General features: G+C 40.2%; 2 protein-coding genes and 1 long non-coding RNA gene across 4 annotated transcripts in view; 1 reads left to right on the top strand and 2 right to left on the bottom strand.

The window, feature by feature from the left end:
- The window catches only part of SPMIP3 (sperm microtubule inner protein 3), a 28,052-nt gene extending 15,177 nt beyond the window's left edge, over positions 1-12,875 (top strand). For both annotated transcript variants that reach the window (XM_065935606.1, XM_065935605.1), the window contains exon 4: positions 10,603-12,875. In XM_065935606.1, coding sequence (XP_065791678.1) covers positions 10,603-10,694 — 92 coding nt within the window. In that variant the 3' untranslated portion in view covers positions 10,695-12,875. The remainder of the gene's footprint in view (positions 1-10,602) is intronic.
- Positions 2,834-7,437, bottom strand: LOC136169788 (uncharacterized). The gene is made up of 2 exons (XR_010663437.1): positions 7,164-7,437; positions 2,834-3,129 (listed from the first exon to the last, which is right to left on the bottom strand). It is a non-coding gene; the product is annotated as an uncharacterized lncRNA (long non-coding RNA).
- Positions 12,876-13,197: 322 nt separating the features above from the next.
- The window catches only part of ADSS2 (adenylosuccinate synthase 2), a 32,081-nt gene continuing 23,500 nt past the window's right edge, over positions 13,198-21,778 (bottom strand). The window contains exons 10-13 of the mRNA XM_065935604.1: positions 20,875-20,999; positions 19,557-19,654; positions 15,660-15,809; positions 13,198-14,345 (exon numbers count right to left, since the gene is read on the bottom strand). Of these exons, the coding sequence (XP_065791676.1) occupies positions 14,293-14,345; positions 15,660-15,809; positions 19,557-19,654; positions 20,875-20,999 (426 nt within the window). The 3' untranslated portion in view covers positions 13,198-14,292. The remainder of the gene's footprint in view (positions 14,346-15,659; positions 15,810-19,556; positions 19,655-20,874; positions 21,000-21,778) is intronic.

Genomic DNA, 21,778 nt, shown 5'->3' with positions numbered 1-21,778 from the left:
GTTTCAAAAATTCTAAGTTCCCTCTGTAGTATGTTGCAGCCCGTGTATGAGGGGCCAAGGCCCCTCACAGATATGACCCTGGGGAGTACACGTGGATATGACCTTGAATTTGACTATATTCCTGTAATCACTGACACTTTGGATTTTAGTAACAGCATCGATTGCTCCACTGACAGACTTTCTAAACAAATGAACCCCAACACTTCTGGGGCTCTTACACGGTGGTGAGCATATATTTGGTCCTTCTAATAGCTCTCTGTAGTAGATGCTATTATTTCCCCCACTTTACAGTGACCAAGTTGGAGAGACAGCCCCAAGTCACAGGAAATAGAAGCAAAACCCAGAACCAGGTCACTTCAGACACAGAATTCAGCCCTAGCCCAAGGTCTGTGCTAGACCTTTAAGCCACTTTACCTCTGTCACAGCTGAGCATCACTTGTCCTACTAATCTATTCAACAGTTTTCTTTAAAATGAGCCACTTTTTTTTAAATCTTAAAATTAAAAATAACAAAACTAGTAGAAGGATGGTGAGAGGAATGAGATGGGGAATGGGAAGAATCTACCCCTCTTTTTTTCTCCCCTGAACAAAGAGCTGCAGCCCGGAGGGAATGCCAGAGCAGGGCTGGGACTCAGTTGCAAGGGGACAGGAAAAAACAGCCATTGGGAAGAGCGGGAACCCAGCAGAACCAGGCAGATCTCGGGGAGTGGAGCCAGGCATAGGGGTGGTGATGGATGAAGCTGGGATTGGGGCCAGGGAGTGACAGGGCGAGTTGGGATAAGAAGTTGCAAGCAGGCTAATCCGGGTTCTGGGAGGTGAGAGAAGCTTGGAGCCTGAGAAGAGAGGGAGCTGAGGGGATAGGGAGGAGGGTGAAGGCTGAGATAGGTCATTGGAGGAGGAGGTATGGAGTGGTAGCAATCAGGGGACCTTGGGAGGGTTATGTTAAAGAAAGTCAGCTTCAGGCAGAAGACACTACCTGGGGCTGAGGTGGAATTGGAAAAGAGAAGGGGTGGTTGGGAAGCACCGGTGGGGCTCCCATCCCTGTAGAAACAGTTTTTGGAGGTTGACTAAGTGTGAAATCTATTTCCTTTGTATGAGGGAATCTAGGTGACCTCTAGTTTCCAAAGTGATGGTAAAGACTTCTTTACCATTTCTCTGCTATAAGGAAGTCTTGTTAGACAGGCACAAGAAGTTTCTCTCTTGCTTATTTTAAAAGACAATCCCAAATTCTTTCCAAACCTATAGAATCAGGTGAATGTTTAGCAAAGAAAACACCCAGGCTAAGTGCCATGGGAGGAGGTAAAGGAAGTCCAGACTATGATCTCAGCCTCAGGAAGCTCACAATCTAACTGGGAAGATGAGGCAATAATGAGCCTATCAGAGGTTGCTGCTGCTACTGTTGAGTTGCTAAGTCATATCTGACTCTTTGCAAGCCCATCTGGCCTCTCTGTCCATGGAATTTTCCCAGCAAGAAGACTGGGGTGGGTTGCTATTTCCTTCTCCAGGGGATCTTCCTGACCCAGGGATCAAACCTGAGTCTCCTGCATTGGCAAGCAGATTCTTTACTGCTGAGCCCCCTGGGGAAAAGTACCAAGTAGAGGAGCATCAGTAGAAAGATGTGATCACTGGGGCCTAGAACAGCCAGGAAAGCAGAATGCACCAGTGGGGAACTAAGCTTCATCTCGATGGATAAGATTTGCAGGTAGAAAAAGAAACAGGGGGACATACCAGAGGCAGTGGATGAGAAGAAGGGGGAGTTTGTGGGGGGGCGGGGTAGGGGAGCAGGGAGGAACCCCAAGAGGGCCAGGTGTGATTGAGCAAGGTAGAACAGAAGTGGGAAGTAAAATGCAGATTGCAGAGTGGGCGAGAGTACCTGGAACTGAAGAGGAGCTACAGAGCCTGGAAAGTTGAATTTGCATAATCAGAGCCGTTATAGGATCAGAGTCAAGGGGGCAACCCAATCAGCTTCAGAGGATGTTAGCTTAGCATCCTCTGTCGGATGACTAGCTTAGCATCAGTCTGTCGGACTGCTTAGCACGGGCAGGAGAAGACACAGCCAGCAGGTGAGAAGAGCAGCTGGGAGGCGGTGGCAGAACCATGGATGGGGCAGTGCGAGGCAGGGAGCAGAATTCAGGCCTTAGAGTGCTACAGGCCTGGCACATCCCAGCTGTGTGGTGTCGGGCAGGACACTCGACTTTTCTGAACCTTCCTGTCTGTAAAATAGAGATTCAAAGTCCGAATTTTAGGATAATTGCTAAAATTTAAAATATTTGTCATGTGCCCAAGGTGTGCTAAGTGATTTACTCATATGCATGTCACACTCGCCGTTGCAATGAGTCGGATTGTCCCCATAAAGTAGGTATTTTTACTAATTCTGTTTAGCAGAAGAGGAAACAGTGGCTTAGAGACTTAAAAACCTGTTCAAGCAAGCAACTGCTAAGTCATCGGTCTAGGTCATGTGCAGAGATGTCACACTCCCAAAACTTGCTCTTAAATTGAACTGAGGAAGTTTCATGGGAAATGGGAAGACTCATATGGCAGAGCCTCAGGAGAGAGAAAAGATAGTACCGAATAAAGAATTCACAGGAGAGCAATGAAAGGTAATTGCACAGCCTCCCACTTGTACTGCAAGATTGTTAAAGCCTCTGATAGAAATATGGAAAATATGGTACTTGAAAGTGTGGCCTAGGATCATTCCCTGCTTAGTGAGGTTTGAAGCCTGACCGATTCAAGAGATAATTTATGTTGAAATATTCAGGGCTCCGTTGATTACTCATTGAGTGTATGTTAGTTTTCTATTGTGGAGTAACAAACCATTCCAAAACCTAGGAACCTAAAACATCAATAATGATCATTTTTATTAATACCTCTCATCGTTTCGGTGGGTTAGGGTTTGAGAACTGCTCAGGTGGGCAGTTCTTGCTCAGAGTCTCTCTCAAGGTAGCAGTCTGTGACAGTGAAAGCTTCATCATCTGAAGGCTCAACGGGGGCTGGAGGATCCACCCTCAAGGTGGTTCACTCATATAGTTGTCAAGCATGACGGCTCATGTGGTTGTCACAGGCTACTTGGGAATTAGGGTCTTGATTCTTTCCATGCTGAGCATCCTGATGGTGTGACAGTTATCTTCCACTAGAATGAGTAATTTGAGATGAAGATGCGAACTGCAATGTCTTTTATGGCTTAAACTTGAAGGTCATATTACAGTCAGCCCTGAAGCAGTGTGGGAGGGGAGTCGGATCCAAGGGCATGGATACCACCAGAGGCCAAGAATCATTGGGATCCATCTTGGAAGCTGGCAGCTGTAAGATGATTCAGTTACTGGTTGAACACCCAGTACAACCTATCTGCTGGGAGTACGGTGATCAGGATAAACAAGACATCTGCTTTCATGGAGCTGACATTCTAATGGGGGATATGGAGCATGAACTAAGTCACTTCAGTCATGTCTGACTCTTTGCTACCCAATAGACGGTAGCTGGCCAGGCTCCTCTGTCCATGGGATTCTCCAGGCATGAATACTGGAGTGGGTTGCCATGCCCTCCTCCAGGGGATCTTCCCCTCCTAGGGATCGAACCCATTGCCTGCCACTCGGCAGGTGGCATTTTTGTTTGTTTGTTTTACCACTGGCACCACCTGGAAAACACATACAGGGCATAAACGAGTCCATTTAAAAAGAACTTTAGACTGTAGTCCTGCTGTTAGGGAAGTAAACAAAGATGAATGTAGCCAAGGGAGATTACTTTTAACACTGCAGTTAGGGAATATCTGTATATAATTTTAAATGAGCCCTGGAAAATAACAATGAATCATATAAACAGCAGTAAGTGCTAAAGCCTGAAAGTTGGAAACGGCTTGCATGTTTGAGGAACACAAATGAGGCCAGTGTAGTTCGGTGGGTCGTCAGTGAGGGTGAGAGTGGTGAGATGCTTGGATTCTATTCTGAGAACAAGGGAAAGACTTGGAATAATTTTGAACAGAGGAGTAGCATATTGTTTGGATTTTTAAAAGACCAGTCTGCCTGCTGTTAAGACACTGGAGAGGAACAAGAGGGAGGGTCTACAGACCAGTGAGGACATTGTTTAGTAGATGAGACCAGAGATGGTGGTGGCTTGGACCAGCAGGGAAGACAAAGAGGAACAAATGGGTCCTGGAGATATTTTGGAGCTGACATCAGTTGAACTTGGTGATAGATCTGATGTCAAGCATATTTTCATTCATTCCTACATATTCCTTCAGTAACTAATTTGAGAGTATAACTATAGGCCAGTGTGCAAGGTTTTAGCAACACCATGTGAAGCAGAAATAGACCCAAAGTTTCTACATTCAAGGAGCTTCAATGGCGGAACCAGCATAGACATAAGCACAAAATTTCACTGGCCGTAAGACTATGAAGCAGAGTTTATGTGGTGTTATAAGAGCATATAACAGGTCACAAAAATGAGGAGTTGACAGTTGAAAGATGAGCTAAAAGTTAACGAGCAAGGAATGGGAGAAGAGCTTCATTAGGTGCAGTGTGTACAAAGGCACTGTGGGAAGAGCATGGCATGGCTGAAGAACTAAAAGATAAATGAGTGTGCTGGAGCCCAGAAGTCAAGAAGGATGTGGCTAAAGAGATGATAAGGTCAGGGAGGGCTTGGGGACCTCCTTGGTGGTTCAGTGACTAAAACTCTGCACTCCCATGCAGGGGGCCTGGGTTCAGTCCCTGGTCAAGGAACTAAATCCCACATGATACAAGTAAGAGTTTGCATGACTCCACTAAAAATCCCACATGACACAAGGAAGACCAAAGATCTCACTTGCTGCAACTAAGACCCAGTGGAGCCCAATAAATATTTTTAAAAAGAAGGAGGAGGGCTTTAAGAGCCATTTTCAGGTTTGGGGCCTCTAGCTTGAGATTACTGGGAAAGTTTTGAAAAGCTTTAACGGATTCATGCACAGTCACTTCAGTCATGTCAAACTCTTCACAACCTTGTGGACTGCAGCCAACCATGCTCCCTTGTCCGTGGGATTCTTCAGAAAGAATATTGGAATGGGTTGCCATTTCCTTCTCCAGGGGATTTTCCTGACCCAGAAATCAAACCTGCGTCTCTTATGTCTCCTGCATTGGCAGGCAGTTTCTTTACCACTAGGGCCACCTGGGAAGCCCCCATGTTTTAAGGGGGTGGAGGTGACACAGTTACAATTGCATTTTGAAAAGATTACTCCAACTACGGAGAAGAAAAAGGGACAGGATGGGGAGTAGAGTGGAGCCAAGATGGAATAAGAAGGGTCAGGAGATGATTGCAGGGGTTAGGCTGAAGGTTTTTTTTTTTTTTTTTTTTATTTATCACCCAATGTTCATAGTTTATTTTTTTTTTTTTATTTTTTTTTTTTAAATATTATTTTATTAGTTGGAGGCCAATCACTTTACAACATTTCAGTGGGTTTTGTCATACATTGACATGAATCAGCCATATAGTTACACGTATTCCCCATCCCGATCCCCCCTCCCACCTCCCTCCCCACCCGACTCCTCAGGGTCCTCCCAGTGCACCAGGCAAGAGCACCTGATTCATGCATCCCACCTGGGCTGGTGGTCCGTTTCACCATAGATAGTATACATGCTGTTCTTTCAAAACATCCCACCCTCACGTTCTCCCCCAGAGTTCAAAAGTCTGTTCTGTACTTCTGTGTCTCTTTTTCTGTTTTGCATATAGGGTTATCGCCACCATCTATCTAAATTCCGTATATATGTGTTAGTATACTGTAATGTTCTTTATCTTTCTGGCTTACTTCACTCTGTATAATGGGCTCCAGTTTCGTCCATCTCATTAGAACTGATTCAAATGAATTCTTTTTAACGGCTGAGTAATATTCCATGGTGTATATGTACCACAGAAGGTTTTTAACTTCAGCTACATCACTTTTAAAAATCCAGATGCCAAGGATATACCCAATATCAATTAAGTCAGAATCTCCTGGTGGGAGGAAGAAGGTCCCAGGCATCAGTAATTTGTAAAACTTCCCAGATAATTCCTTTGTACAGCCAAGTTGGGAACCAGTGCTTCAGGCAGCTGATGATGGGAGGCAGTGAAACCAACCAGGGTGCTAGGCCTTCCCCAAGCAATAGAAATTGACTAGAGGCCAGACAAGAAATTCAGGCAAGACTTTTACTGGGGCTCCTGAGCTAGCCGTAGGAGGGAGCAAGAACAAGTAACAGGTTCCCTTGTTCAGTAGATGGTAGAGCTGGTTCCTTATATGGGATGTGAGTAGAGGTATGCTCAGGGATTGGGCTTAGGTGTTTTGCCCACCTCTTTGGTGGTGGTGTGTGCAGGGGGCAGGTGGGGAGCCAAAGCTCCCAAGACACTCTTTTTGCTTCCAGCTCCTCAAAAGTGGCAGTTGGGATTTTTGCTCTTTTTGTATCTTGTTGTCTCTGATTTCCCCCCAACTGCCTGCATGCAGTTATCTTTAGTCTTTTCTCACTTCTCTGTATTAATACTTTGTTACTGGAGAAGTTTTTCCAGGTGTAAGCATTATAGCACCGCAGCAAAGGGCCCCAGGTCCCCAGTCTGCCTAGTAGCAGCACGCAGTGCATGCATCCCTGTGTGCTAAGTCACTTCAGTCGTGTCCGACTCTGTGCGACACCATGGACCATAGCCTGCCAGGCTCCTCTGTCCACAGGATTCTTCAGCAAGAATACTGGAATAGGTTGCCATGCTCTCCTTCAGAGAATCTTCCCGACCCAAAGATTGAACCCATGTCTCCTGCATTGGCAGGTAGGTTCTTTATCACTAGCACCACCTTAAAGGCAGAGGAACCAGAAATCAAATTGCCAACATCCGCTGGATCATCGAAAAAGCAAACGAGTTCCAGAAAAACACCTATTTCTGCTTTATTGACTATGCCAAAGCCTTTGACTGTGTGCATCACAATAAACGGTGGGAAATTCTGAAAGAGATGGGAATTCCAGACCACCTGACCTGCTTCTTGAGAAATCTGTATGCAGGTCAGGAAGCAACAGTTAGAATTGGACATAAAACAACAGACTGGTTCCAAATAGGAAAAGGAGTATGTCAAGGCTGTATATTGTCACCCTGCTTATTTAACTTATATGCATCATGAGAAATGTTGGGCTAGATGAAGCACAAGCTGAAATCAAGATTGTTGGGAAAAATATCAATTACCTCACATATGCAGATGCTGCTGCTACTAAGTTGCTTCAGTTGTGTCCGAGTCTGTGCGACCCCACAGACGGCAGCCCACCAGGCTCCCCTGTCCCTGTGATTTTCCAGGCAAGAACACTGGAGGGGGTTGCCATTTCCTTCTCCAATGCATGAAAGTGGAAGGTGAAAACTGAAAGTGAAGTCACTCAGTCGTGTCCAACTCTTAGCGACCCCATGGACAGCAACCTACCAGACTCCTCCATCCATGGGATTTTCCAGGCAAGAGTACTGGAGTGGGGTGCCATTGCCTTCTCCATATGCAGATGACACCACCCTTAATGGCAGAAAGTGAAGAAGTAAAGAGCCTCTTGATGAAAGTGAAAGAAGAGAGTGAAAAAGCTGACTTAAAGCTTAACATTCAGAAAACTAAGATCATGGCATCCGGTTCCATCACTTCATGGCAAATAGATGGGGAAACAGTGGAAACAGTGGCAGGTTTTATTTTGGGGGGCTCCAAAATTACTGCAGATGGCGACTGTAGCCATGAAATTAAGACGCTTACTCCTTGGAAGGAAAGTTATGACCAACCTAGACAGCATATTAAAAAGCAGAGACATTACTTTGCCAACAAAGGTCCATCTAGTCAAGGCTATGGTTTTTCCAGTGGTCATGTATGGATGTAAGAGTTGGACTATAAAGAAAGGTGAGCGCCGAAGAATTGATGCTTTTGAACTGTGGTGTTGGAGAAGACTCTTGAGAGTCCCTTAGACTGCAAGGAAATCCAACCAGTCCATCCTAAAGGTGATCAGTCCTGAGTGTTCATTGGAAGGACTGATGCTGAAGCTGAAACTCCAATACTTTCGCCAAAGAACTGACTCATTCGTAAAGACTCTGATGCTGGGAAAGATTGAAGGCAGAAGGGGCGACAGAGGATGAGATGGTTGGATGGCATCACCAACTCAATGGACATGAGTTTGGGTAAACTCTGGGAGTTGGAGATGGACAGGGAGGCCTGGTGTGCTGCAGTCCATGGGGTCACAAAGAGTCGAACACAACTGAGCGACTGAACTGAACTGAACCATCTTACATGGATTTTAGAGATACTTAGGTGGCAATTATTTTAAAAACAACTATCAGGCAGGCAAAGGGCTGGTTTGCAAGAGACCTAACAGAGAATTATTACGAAGCTGAGCACTGACTGAATTGAACTTTTGTTTAATTCAAGAAACTGACTCCTTGAAGGAGTATTTGGGGGAAGGCCTTTCACAGAATAAGAGAAAGTACTATTACAGTGTATATCAAGGTGTAAGATTGTTTTTAAATCTTATCCATTTGACCAGTCTTTGTCATCAGAGTTTAAGGGCCAAGTTCATGTCTAGATTAGCAATTTGCATTTCATGTTCAGTTCTTACCTCTTATTTGGGAACAGTTGAAGAACAGATTATATAAAGACCATGACAGATTATGGTTATTGGCTAAGAAATTCCTCCTCAGTAAAAGTTCTTTCTCAGCACACAGGGGTTCATTTATTTGGGAAATATTTATTAAGCATTGACTATGTGCAAGACACAGTAGAAGAGAAGATTCTGTCCTCAGGGAATCTATAGCCTGGAAGGGTGAGATGGCCCCTCAGATGAAAGTTGTACTTGTTTTATGCACCTTGGTGCCAAATAATTAAAAAATCTCATTCTTCCAAAATAAAATATATTCTTTTCATAGCAGTGTGACCCTTCGATTCTGACCTTCAGTTTTCTCACATGCAAAAAGGATAAAAATAGTATCTACCTAATAGAACTGAGATACCCATATAAATAATTTAGCATCATGCCTGTACACAACATTAAGAAACCTCCAAAGCTGTTAGCTATAACTAATAATCAAGGACAAACATATGCCACAATAAAAGTTTGTTTTTAAAAAAACCTAATACACTGGAATGGCACCTTTCACTGGGATTAATTTCTAAAACTAGGGCATAAAGTAATAATCATATATAATTAAGGTTATCCTTTAAAACTTCTTAATTGCCCAAAGTGATAATATTAAATAATACTAAATCATTAAATCATTTGGAATACATGGGATTCTTCAGCAAGTTGGTTACATTTTCTCTGTGGTTCTCAACTAATTTTTCACTTCATTTTTCAGCAATGAATTTCAAAGCAGTCATCACACACAAATCCACATGAACAATAATTTGACTTTTGTCAAATGATATAGAAATCTAAAAAATTGTTTCACAGTTCTTTCCATAGTATTCCCCACCCCCAAATTTGTATAGTATAATTCAGACTTGATTGCACTCACTGTCAGAAGGCATATATATGCACTAAGCATATAATAGCAGGAGAAATCCTCCCAAAATGTTGTTGTGTTCTTAAAACATTTACTGTCGAATTTACCTGGTTAAATGTATCTAATTCAGCTCCATTATAATTCTCATAACAAAGATCACTAAGGCTATCAAGTAGGATTCCTAACACTTCTAAACATCATTAATATATTTCCCTGGAATACAATGTAATCCTTAAGAAGGTCAGAGTTATTATTTAATCCAATAGTAAGCTTTGAGAAGTCATGTGGTTACCAACTATGGACAGCATCACATTTAGTTAAATCTGATTTTTAAAATCTTCCAGACATGGCATTTCTAGCTATATTTCCTGAGTAAATAAAATAATTCTTAATATTAAAAATGTTTATTTCTTTAAATGTTGTTGAAGTGCTATGGAAGGTGGGGAGAACAATGAAAAGATTAGGACTTTGGGGCCTGATAATTCTGGGTCAAATGTGGGCTCCTCCTCTCACAAATCCTGTAAACTCAGGAAAGTTCATTGATCTCTTTGAGGCAGTGATAGTATCAGTGGGCCTCTGAGGATCTGTGAATTTAAGGGTTAGCCCTAAATAAAACACCTAATACAGGGAATAGCACTCTACCTGATAAAGTTTTGTTACACTATCATTGAAACATTCTAGTCTTTGGTCCATTAGGTATAGATGCAATGATTGCAGTATCCAACCCAAATTCCTTGAACCCATACCTTTAGGTAAGCAGAAACGCTGGTGATTGTAGACAAGGGAATATAAAAGATGAGGGCACTCTAATGGGTCTGAATTTAGGGATGGTAACAACTACATTTTGATACAAACATGATACAAAGTGACCTATTAGGGCTTAAAGGGTGAAGCAGGTATCTAGAATTAGAATGTAAGAATACAAACTTATGCAATTTATTTCATTTTATTTACATTTTGGAATAATCTAATCACACGCCTCAATCAGAGATTTGAACCACAAAACCTTTTTGATTAAGCCCCTCTCCCCCCACATCTTTTAAATATATTCCTTTGTTTTAAACCTTATAAATCACTTTGTTATTGCACACAATTGTTGCTGAAAAGATAGTGTGTTAAAACTGAGTAGTCTTAAAATAAATCATTAATTTGTTTTATTTTTCAGATTGGGCCCGGAAATTAGCCACAGTTTCATCAAATCCTAGACCACTCAATTCACTGCCAGAGCACTACTGTTGTGAAGGGAGGTGGCTTTGAAAGAAAGGCTTTTAAACTAAAGTAACCATGGCATTTTGAACAAAACATTTGGCATTCTTAAGTGGCTCCTTTAGATTAAAATAATGGTTAACAGAAGTACTTTTAAGTGTGTATCCTGATGGCTGCAATCCTAAAAATATTTACACATTGCAAATTCTCTTCCAATCAGTTGGCCAGTCTAGGGCAGGGAATCAAGATCAGCCTTAAGAGTTTGTCACCTGTTCTTAAGGCCCCACTACCAGTCTTGTTGCTAATATCGCCAAACCATCTCACATTTAGTTCATTGGTTACATGTGGGACCAGTTAAGGAGATAAGTGCATCTGTTCAATAACTGCAACACTGTTAGGAAAAAAAAAAAGAGAGAGAAGAACCTAAAGATATAGCCAAGGAGGAAGATTCCTGGCATCACAGACCCTGAAGGTGCTTTGGATGCAGAACCCAGTATGGCAGAGGGCTACAGTGAGAGGATTAACTGAAAGTCTCCATACAGAAGAATCAACATCCCTATACTGACAAGAAAGCCTCACAACTAGTCACCAGCTCCCTAGGCAAAACGATAAAAGGTTCTCTAAAGAAATGTTCCCAAAGAAAAGAATCTTCATTCTGTTCTCTAGGGACTCCCCAAGCATAGTAGTTGGTCCCCTACTCATCATCCCAAAGTAAAGTCTACCAGTTAATAAACTACCCCCAAGAACAGTTATATACATATATATATATATGTATATATACACACACATGTATTAATATACATACATCTCCATTGCTTTAGTCTTAAGTTGTGAAGTAATAAATCAGGTCCATCATCTAACTAGTAAGCATGCCAGAGACAAAATGATAAACATTGGAAGTATTTTCCAAAGAAATATTTCACAGAACTTAAGACAAGAAGCCTCCCAAATGAAAGCTTTGCTTATCTTTCTACTGGTTGTCAGTGGTCTATTTGTTGCAGTTTGTTGTGTTTTAGGGACATATGTTAACTTTTTCCAAACTTTTTTCTCAGTTGTTTTTTAAAAATTTTGTTTAGTGTTCTTAAAATTTTACTTTGGTCAAATCTGTACATTATTTTCTTTAGGGTTTCCAAGTTTCCTGTTTTTCTTTAGAAGGCTTTAAGAGTACATATTTTCTGATATTACTTTTATTACTTAAAACTTTAAATTTTATTCTATTATAAATTTCTATTCTATGTTGAGATTATTTTGCTATCATTCTTTTTAATGTACTCTTTAAAAAAAAATAATGTATTCTTTTCCCAGTGAAATGGAGGGCTTACATTATGTTCCCACATATGTTGCATCTATTTCTGGAATGTCTAGTCCACTTCCCTTACATATCTGTTCTTTCCCATGACAGTATCACATACTTTGATTTTAGTAGCTTTATACTGCTTTAATATCTGGTGAGTAAAAACCTCCTCTCTCAACACATTCCTTTTTCAAAAATATCTTAGACATTCTTACATATTCATTTTTTCACCTAAGCTTCAATAATTTTTGTCCAGTTACAAGGAACAGCATGGTGATTCTGATTGGAATGGCATTAAATTCATATACTCATTTGAGAAGGAAAGGCATCCTCACTTAACTGTATTAATATATACAAACATACATACGAGACAGGTCCTCTCCACACTGAAGTATCTTGTTAGTCTTCATAGAAAACATGGTTTGGTTGTTTGGCTTAACCCTCCTCTGGCTTTTCCTGCCAGCCTCAGCGGCCTCACCAGTCTCTTGCTATTTTGTTCAGTTGCTCAAACTTCCCAAATTATTTCGAGCCTCTGGGTCTTTGCACATTGACTACTTTGTACTCCAGCCACTTATCTTTCTGGTCCGTTTAAATGCTATATCTACTAAGGGCCTTCTCTGACCTTTTCCAAATTTAGATTAGGTTCTCCTGCACAGCACTCAGTACTTTTCCATCGTAGCATATGTTTGCTTAGCATGCTCTCCCCACTACAATAAACTTTAGGAAGACTGTGTACTTATCACATACCTAATACCTAGCACATATACTTGATCAACAAAGATTATTTTAATACAGTTGCCTATAATTTTAAAAACTTAACTGTACCTGAAGAACATATTCTCTCAACAAATTTAATTAGTAACAGCTCACTTTTTTTTTTTTTAACTTTTTGGCTGCATTGCGCAGCAAGTGGCATCTTAGTTCCCTGACCAGGGATTGAACCCGCACCCACTGCCGTAGAAACGCAGAATCGCTGGACCACAAGGGAAGTCCCCAAACAGGTCACTTTATTTGCTTCTGGACCATTACTAAAAACATGTTTTAATAATGTGATGCTTATAGCCAAGATAACGGACTCTAAAAACTATTAATAAAAATACACTTAGTAAAGATAAAAGACACTTAGATCCTTTCAAAGATTCTGTTGCTGAGTTTTCCTCACTGTACCCCACAGACTACAAAGGTAAAACTCTGTCTTATACATACTAGTAGTATTACTATTATTTCTCTTATCAGAACAAAAACACAATACACAAAACATACTAGAAATAGTTGGTTCTTTTTAATCAGCTATTGATGGTATAATAAAATAAATTTAAGTGGCACCTAATTTAAACATTTAAAATAGTTCATTGAAGGATGATCTACAATGCAGTATGGTAAGCCAAATAGTCAAAATAACACCTTTTTTTTTTTTTTCAAGAAAGAAGAAATAAAGGTATGATCAAAATTATGACCAACAAGTTGGTTTCATTTAGACACTTATAGATGACTCTGTAGGCATACTGGCAGGCACGATGTTCAAATATCAACCCATTTGACTTTAGAAATAATGGTAAGAAAGCTATACATTTCAGAATTAATGTCTGAAATTAAAGAAAAATATCCACCAAATATCACAACAGATCTTTTAATGACTAAGTTTTTTAACAATACAATTGTTATTTTAGGGAACACTTTTTTCTTTCTTTGAACATTTAGCTAAATGTTCAATATGCTAAATAATTTACACAAGAGAAATAAGCTTTGTGTTCTGTACAAATCAGAGGACTCATGAATATAATCCCCTCCCATCACCAAAGCTCAAATTTGCAATGGTCTCAGCAGAAAATAAACAGTTCACAATTTAAACAGAATTTATAGCATTACAAAAATTTACAGGACTCCTCTCTTATCATTTTCTCTCGAACAACAAAGGTTACAGTGACAGAAATGAATGATCAGAATGTAAAAATATTTGTGCAAAACTGCATTAATTGTTCTTACCATTCAATAGAGGTAAAACCTATGAACACACAACAACAATAATGAAGAAAAACTACACTGAAAGTAATTCTATTTTAGATTTCAAACAACATTGATTATATTATTACTAAACATTAAAAGAAAACATGGCACCATGAGCAGCAGGAGCAACAAATGATTTGGCAATTATGCCAGCTAAGAAAGCTGACACTGGAAAATGCCAAAGTGTATCTCCACACCAGCCATCCATCTCAAAAGACTGGAAACAACTGTAGGGCTTAAAACTCACTTCAATGTCTTTATTCTTGGAATTTGTAGATCATAAATGACATATTTAAGAAAGTCCTTTCCCCGCCTCTCCAGGAGTGTTTCTTGCATCACTGGAAATCCTTAAAAGAGCTGAATCATAGATTCTCTGGATTTACCTACACCAATCCATTTAACTGGGAGGGAGAAAAAGAGTGTAAGAATAGTATTAATCCATGTATAATGTTGAATCTTTGGGATTAACAGATCCCCCACTTTTCTCAGTGTCACCATTTAACTTTCCCCCCATGTCTTTTGCTATCTTTTCCCTCTATTAGCAGATTATGCCAATTTCTAAACAGAATGTGCAGTCAACATCCAGGACAGGGTAGTATGCCTTAAAATTTTCCTGTTTTAATTGTACAATATTTACAACTTTTCAGTTCCTAGTGATTAGTAAAATACTGGCCCAAACCATTAGTGACCTAAAAACCTTTAATCAAATTCCTAATTAACTAGAAAAGATAGACATCTTTAATAAATGGATGACAGTAAGAGGACACTGAAGTGACACTGTAACTTCCATATCTCACAAAAACTAGAAATATCTGGAAGAGAATACTGTTTTAATTTGCACAGCCTGAGAATCTGGCTACTGTACCAGTCTAGGGGAATCTCTCCTCATCGGCACAACATGGGCAAACCTTTATGGCATTTTACAGATGTCACTGTTAAACTCACTGCTTTTTATATTTCAAAAGACATTGACTAAGTACAATGAGCAAACATGCTTACAAGATTTAATATCAAGCTGGGAGACACAGCTAGCAATATGGAAAACAAGATTCATGTTTGGAGATGAACCACAAATATAATCAACAATATAAAATCAGGTTAAGTGCATAATAGATTTTATACAGAGGATTATTTTCCACTCTACCTTTTGTCTCTGAAATCTCCAACAGTACCAAAGGGGAAAAAAGCAATGTTTTAAAAGAGAGATTTCACATGACTAGTTCATAGCCATAATTTAGTTATGTCTAACTCCTTGGCCAGCTTACTTTTTTTTAAATAAAGAAGTTTTACTCTTTATTCTTTCATTTTTTTCAAGTTGGATTTCCTATTTTCTGCATCTGTTATTTCCTAATATCTAGTCAAGAAACTTCACCAACTCTCAAGGGTAGCTTAACCTCAAGTGGAAAAAAAATTACAAACCAGTTTTGATGGTGGTAAAGACACAAGGATTTATTATTAAGAGGGAGAAAGGAATAAGAATGAATGTCATAGGGCAAAAAGAAGAAAAAAAAGACTAACAGAATTAAAAACAGGGTCAAAAAGGGTGAGAGGTAATATATTGTCTTGAGGCATGTGAAGGCTTAGAGAAAGATATTTTATCTTTTCCTGGGCATCTGTGCAAATCATAAGCACTCTACAGAGAAATAATCTGTTTTTTATCTGAAGATAGCTGAAATCAAAAGAAGAAAAAATAGTTGTTCATAAAGTATATTTACCTGGAATTTGAAGTTCATCTTCAATAAATCGAACATAGTTTTGTGCATTAATAGGTAGTTCCTTAAAAGTCCTTGCGTTTGATATGTCTGTGTTCCATCCAGGGAGAGTCTTATACTGAACTTCAACTTTATTTAAGACTTCTTGGTTTGCTGAAAGTTAAAAAATAAATATATTTGCCCATGGTGTACACTGCCTATTGTCAAATGAGTTTTTAATACATCACAGGTTCACAATCTCTTACACTGGAGCCAGGTAATGTTTTGAAATTTATATTTTTTCAGAATTTAGGGAGGTAGAAAAGTATACCATGTAGTATTTCATAATCAAACATTTTTTTGCAGCAATAGGATTATTCACTCTAAGTGGGTAGTATTATTAATTCTAACATCACTTCAAGTCAGGTTTTGCTGTCAAATGAGTTTTGGTGCCAAACTTAACAACTTTCAGTTTTCAGAGCTTTTTAGACTTCCATACTATGGACTGGGGGCTATGGATCTGTATAATGGCAGCAATGTCACAGAAAGAAGGCTTGCATACATGCTCTCACCTGGGAAATCCTCTATTGTTTTTGTGACTGTATACAAAGACTTAGCAGGAAAATTTCTTCATATCTCACCTAACCAGTTTCTCCATATTCCCTAATAGAAGCCGAAAATGTATTAAAACAAGGATAGTGTCCTTGACTGGGGGTAGTATGGTGGATGCTATGGTACACTGTCCAGACTTCCTTCTCCAGGATTCACACGCTAATTACCCAGCTACGGGAGTACTGCCTGCTGAGAACGCACAGCTCAGAATCTCCTCAGCTGTCTCCCTGGAGCAGCCCATACCGACTAATCAAAATGGGGATACGAAGGACCTGCCTATTTACCTTAACTTGGGGCTACTCTGGAGGACTAGTCTAGTCCCAGAGTTCCCCATGGGACCAACTGAGGGTTTTTCATGGAACTTCTTGGCAGTTCAACTTCTGCTTAATCCTATTTCTTCTCTCTCCCTCCGTTACAGACATTGTTGCTCAGAGCGCTTGCAAACAAACTACCTACACGTACATCTCTGTATCATAGTCTGTTTCCCAGGGAACCAAAAGTAAGACAACTGGTGCCAGGAGTGGCCTGAGGAACAAGGCTCTAGAATGGGATCTTGAGGCTGGATCACTGGCCAGCTGGCTGGCAATGAGGACGATTGCTAGTGGTAGAGAGAGTACAGTCTTTGGCATGTTCTAGTAGTACAACTGTCCACAGGAGGTGAACTGGGATGTCGTGGTGGGAAGTAAAGCACTGGCAATGAGCAGAAGGGAAACTGGGATTGAATGGCTCTAGATGGACACCGCTCATGAACTGGACAAAGACAATGAAAGGGTAATGAAAACACCTAGAGAGAATCTCATCTCCTATAATATAGCAGAGAGCAGGAACAGCTGAGGATCAGGCTGCGGACTCAATCATACAGATGGCAGAGCTCCAGAGAAAGCTGAACGCTCAAATCCAGCAAATCTGCTACAAGGCCAGATCCTGTTTGAGAAAAAACTGGAACCCTGAGACTTTTGAGACATTTGGCTGAATCTTTCTATAGATTCGCTGATGGCCTGCAGAATGGCTGAGGCTTCCCTTGGCTTGAGGATGATGCAGAAGCCTCTCAGGGCCTCCTCTCCTGACATGCAAACATAAGTTGGCCAAGGAGTCATGGGGCCTGCTAGGAGGAAAGGAAATATATTCTGAAGGATCTGTAGGACTGAGTCAATATTTACCAGTAGGAACAAAAGGAGTATGTACAGAACTGGATCCTAAAGGTACAGGATGAAAGGATTCTCCAAGTGGTGGAATAAAAAGTTTAATAAGAGAATATATGGATACGAGAGTTCTCTCCTATGATCCATGACACAATGAAAATGTATCATGTTAGGAATGTTTGTGGACACTTAGAGAAAGTGATGAACCACGCTAAGTCGCACTGCTTGTGACAGACCACAGAGAATCAAGAGACTCAGGGAGGCTTCTCCTTTCAGCCATGATGGAGCATATGGTTCTAGATGAACTTTTCTAGCATGCTGCTGCTTCTAAGTCGCTTCAGTTGTGTCCAACTCTGTGCGACCCCATAGACGGCAGCCCACCAGGCTCCCCCGTCCCTGGGATTCTCCAGGCAAGAACACTGGAGTGGGTTGCCATTGCCTTCTCCAATGCATGAAAGTGAAAAGTGAAAGTGAAGTCGCTCAGTCGTGTCCAACTTGTAGTGACCCCATGGACTGCAGCCCGCCAGGCTCCTCCGTCCATGGGATTTTCCAGACAAGAGTACTGGAGTAGGTTGCCATTGCCTTCTCTGTTTTCTAGCATAAATAACTACAAAACTGGACGAAATACATGACAATTCTTTCCAGGCAGTGGTCAATAGGTAATACAAATTGTGGTCTCTGAGAGGAAGAAAACTCAAGCAATTCCTGAAACTACTTAACTCTCTGCCAGGGATAATTTCTTGATCAAGGAAAGTCAGGACACTGGAGTCAGTAGGGAATGGGGGTCCCACTGACCTGAGAACATAGATATCAGATTTCAGGAAAGCTGAAGCAGCTAGAATCATCAAGGGCAAGCATCTGAGAGGAGAGAGCTATAGAGAGGGTATTCCTCCCCCAGAAATGGGTGTGAAGGTACCATGGCTAAAGCTCAACCATACACGCATGGTCCCATGGGAGGCTTATCAGATAGCAGCTGTCACATAGCTGAGTGGGACAAAGATTCCAGAGGTCAAGCAGTGCTGGTGAAAGGGAAGGGACAGGGTACATTGGAGCTCCAGCACTGCCAGGTTGGAAAGATCTCTTTATACCTTGTTAACTCTCCTGGCATCCAGCTGAGACAACAGAAAGGTTGTTCACTAAAAGTAGAAACCAATCTTTAGCTTGAAATCTACTACAGACTCTCCCTCACCCTGCCCGCTCCCCACCAACCCCCATCCACCCTTCAACAAAGCCTAAAACTAAGTTCTGCCAAGACCCACAGTGATAATTTGGAGACTGTCTCACACTAGGTTAGAGAGATTTGGGAAAACACCTTGCACTTTCCATATACTATACGAACAAAGTATAAAAAAACCAAGCTATATGAGGTTCAGGATGACAAGACAGTAATTCAACTGTCCCCTAAAACAAGAACCAATACTCTTCAGAGTAAGATAACAGAATCCAAGTCTCTACAACATATTATGCACAATGTACAATATTCAACCAAAAGTCATGAGACACAGAAAGTGACCCACAATCAAGGAAAACAGTCAGAAGAAACCAAACTGGAGATGGCCCAGATGTCAGCTAACAAATAATGACTTTAAACATGCTTCTAAGAACTCGCAGTTCTCAATTCCCAAGGACTGGTCAAAAACCTACCAGTCTACCAAGTTCCAGTAAGCTAGTCAATATTCCTTCATTTGACATATTCTTAGTCTTCCAGGATGACTAAACAATTTAACAGTTTCTATTTCTGGAAAATGGAAACATTTTTGGAACTTCCTGAGTAACTGAAAAACTCATATAACTAAAGATATGCCTGAAGAAACCCACTGGCTCTAGTAGGCTCTTTTGTCCTATCTCACATTTCTCAAGGAATGCCTACAGAGAGGTTACTTTCAGAGTAGGGAAGAGTAGGGAAGATAAGATTTGGGAGCAGCGTAACTGGGTCCAGTGGTACCCTGTCTCTTCTATCCCGTTTCAAGTGTGAACACAAGCTTGTCATGACACAGCACCCAAATCCACAGCAACATGAAACAAATGCTGTGAGTATACTTGCACTATTCCCAAAGGGCATTTCAAGTCTGTGGCTGTATGTCATAAATTATACAGAAGAGTTTTATGAATTGCTCTGATACATACACCTAATAATACTCTTTATACACAGCCTAAAAAAGAGTACCTGGAAAATGAGGTATAATTTCACCATCTAACTTGTATGCAACTCCAACTTTGATTTCCGTAAACATGTCCAAAATATCCAATTTGGTAAGTGCCAACCTAATTTTGGAAGAAAAGGAGATGTTAACAACAGAAGTAAAGGAGAAATCATACAAAGCTAAAAGCTCCAAAGCAATTCTGAAAACTGGTTAGAATTATATTTTAAAGCACACCACACATAAAACACTACAGGGCAATACATGCATATATTTTACTCTATTAAAAACAATGACTTAACTGATCTACTAGTGAGTCACTTTTCTAATAACTGTAACAGATTTTCACTGATTGATAGATCCACATCCTCTTGCTTAGTTTCTCAGGATCAACTAATACATATCCAGAGAGGGCTGCCTGGAGCAAAGGATGCATTCTGTGGCTGAAACAGCAAAACTGACTGTTCCATGTGAATGACAAGATACATGTACGATATATACACGTATGTGATCAATTCTCATTTCTTCACTCTCCTTTAACACCACCCTTCTGGTCAGAAATTGTCAAAGGAGAGGGAGGATCTCTTCATAACACATCAAATTCTCCCAATAAATTGACTGGAAAACAGTTTTCTAGGAAAATCTATAGAAATGAGATAAAACACTAGATCTGAGATTCTTGCCTACAGATTATTTTTTATCCTTTACTCTAATATTTGCTAAAAGTTAAGCCTGAATAACACAAACATGAATACATATTTAATTTATTATGTGGATGCAGCAATATTAACAGCAACTTTTACTGGGCATTTTTAGTGTGCCAGGCAGCATGCTATATACTCTCATCTAGATTTCAAAATACCCCTGTGATGTAGATAGTACTATTATTTAGATTTTAAAGATGATGAAAAAGGCACAGAAAGATTAACTTACCCATAGTCACACAGCATAATGTATGGATCTGATATTTGAATCCAGAAGTCAGATGTCAATCAAGCCTATCCACTAAATCAGTTACATTGCCTCCCCTCTGATATACATACTCTATGTTGCTCCATCTGTCTACCTACTCACCTTTCTACCTGCCTGTCTTAACTTCCCTCTAAACTTATATGCATGTAAGAGTATCACGATTTTCTCTCCCAACCTTGGATGTCTAGGGAGAAAAACTAGGGTCTCTCTCCTGATGCACCCCTCCCCTGTATTTTGGTCCACTTCTGAACTGCAATTTCATTTGGAGTGAAATTTTTGTATTAGTGCACTATCTCAAGTTTGCACTCCACAAAATTTAACCTGTGGTCATGAATTGTCATTTATGAAATAAGTGTTTCTAAGAATACTCACGCGGTAAATCCATTAATCATATGAGCATATTTGAGCAAAACAAGGTCCAACCAGCCACATCTTCTTTTCCTTCCTGTCGTTACACCAAACTCTCTACCCCTTGTTTGTAATAATTCTCCAATTTCCTAAAGAACAGAAAATAAAACTTTAGGATTAGAATACCAACACTCTAAATCCAGTAGATCATATAACAAGGCATCAAGTTTCTTAGGGATAAACGTCTTTCAGAAAAAATAAGTTGGAAGGAACAATTTCACAGAGATAGATTTTATGTGAAGGAGGCATTATTTGAAATACATCCACTTTTGCCTTTATCTTTTAACCACTATTTTAAGACCAACCTTTTTTTACATTATATAGATAACTTCTAAAAATTTGGATTAACACAAAAATTATAAATATTGCATATTAAAAACTAAGCTGCTAATAAATATTTACTAAATAGATAAGTTAGGCCAATTTGTTCTAAGAACTGTAGTTTGATGATTTTCCTGAAAACCATAAGGCAAATTCCCATCTACTAGTTGCTACCACAATGTCCTTTCGAAGAAAATTAAGGTTCAAAACAAAGCTCAAAGTTCTAAGCTACAGCCACTCCCTACAACCTGATTTTCCCGTCTATCATCTACCTATTCCTTAATTTACACCTTTCTGATTAAAGCCACACATATTCTGACGGAATTACAACTAAAACCCTGCTTTATCAGGTTTGAATTTTAGCCTTGTCTGTCTGTGTGGCCTGAGGCAGTTACTTCAGTTCTCCAGGCCTGTTTCCCCATATGTAGAATAGGGATGGTAACAGCACCCAGCTCCCAGAGTTGTTGTGAGGATAAAAAGAGCTCCTAAGTTTACAGCAATTAAACAGTGGCTGGCCTGAGGTCACCACAAAGTAAAGAGTGGGCTA

This window comes from Muntiacus reevesi, chromosome 5 (genome assembly GCF_963930625.1).
Source record: "Muntiacus reevesi chromosome 5, mMunRee1.1, whole genome shotgun sequence".
Classification (NCBI taxonomy): domain Eukaryota; kingdom Metazoa; phylum Chordata; class Mammalia; order Artiodactyla; family Cervidae; genus Muntiacus; species Muntiacus reevesi.
The sequence above is the reverse complement of the archived record's forward strand: the minus strand, read 5'-3'. Positions and strand labels throughout refer to the sequence as shown.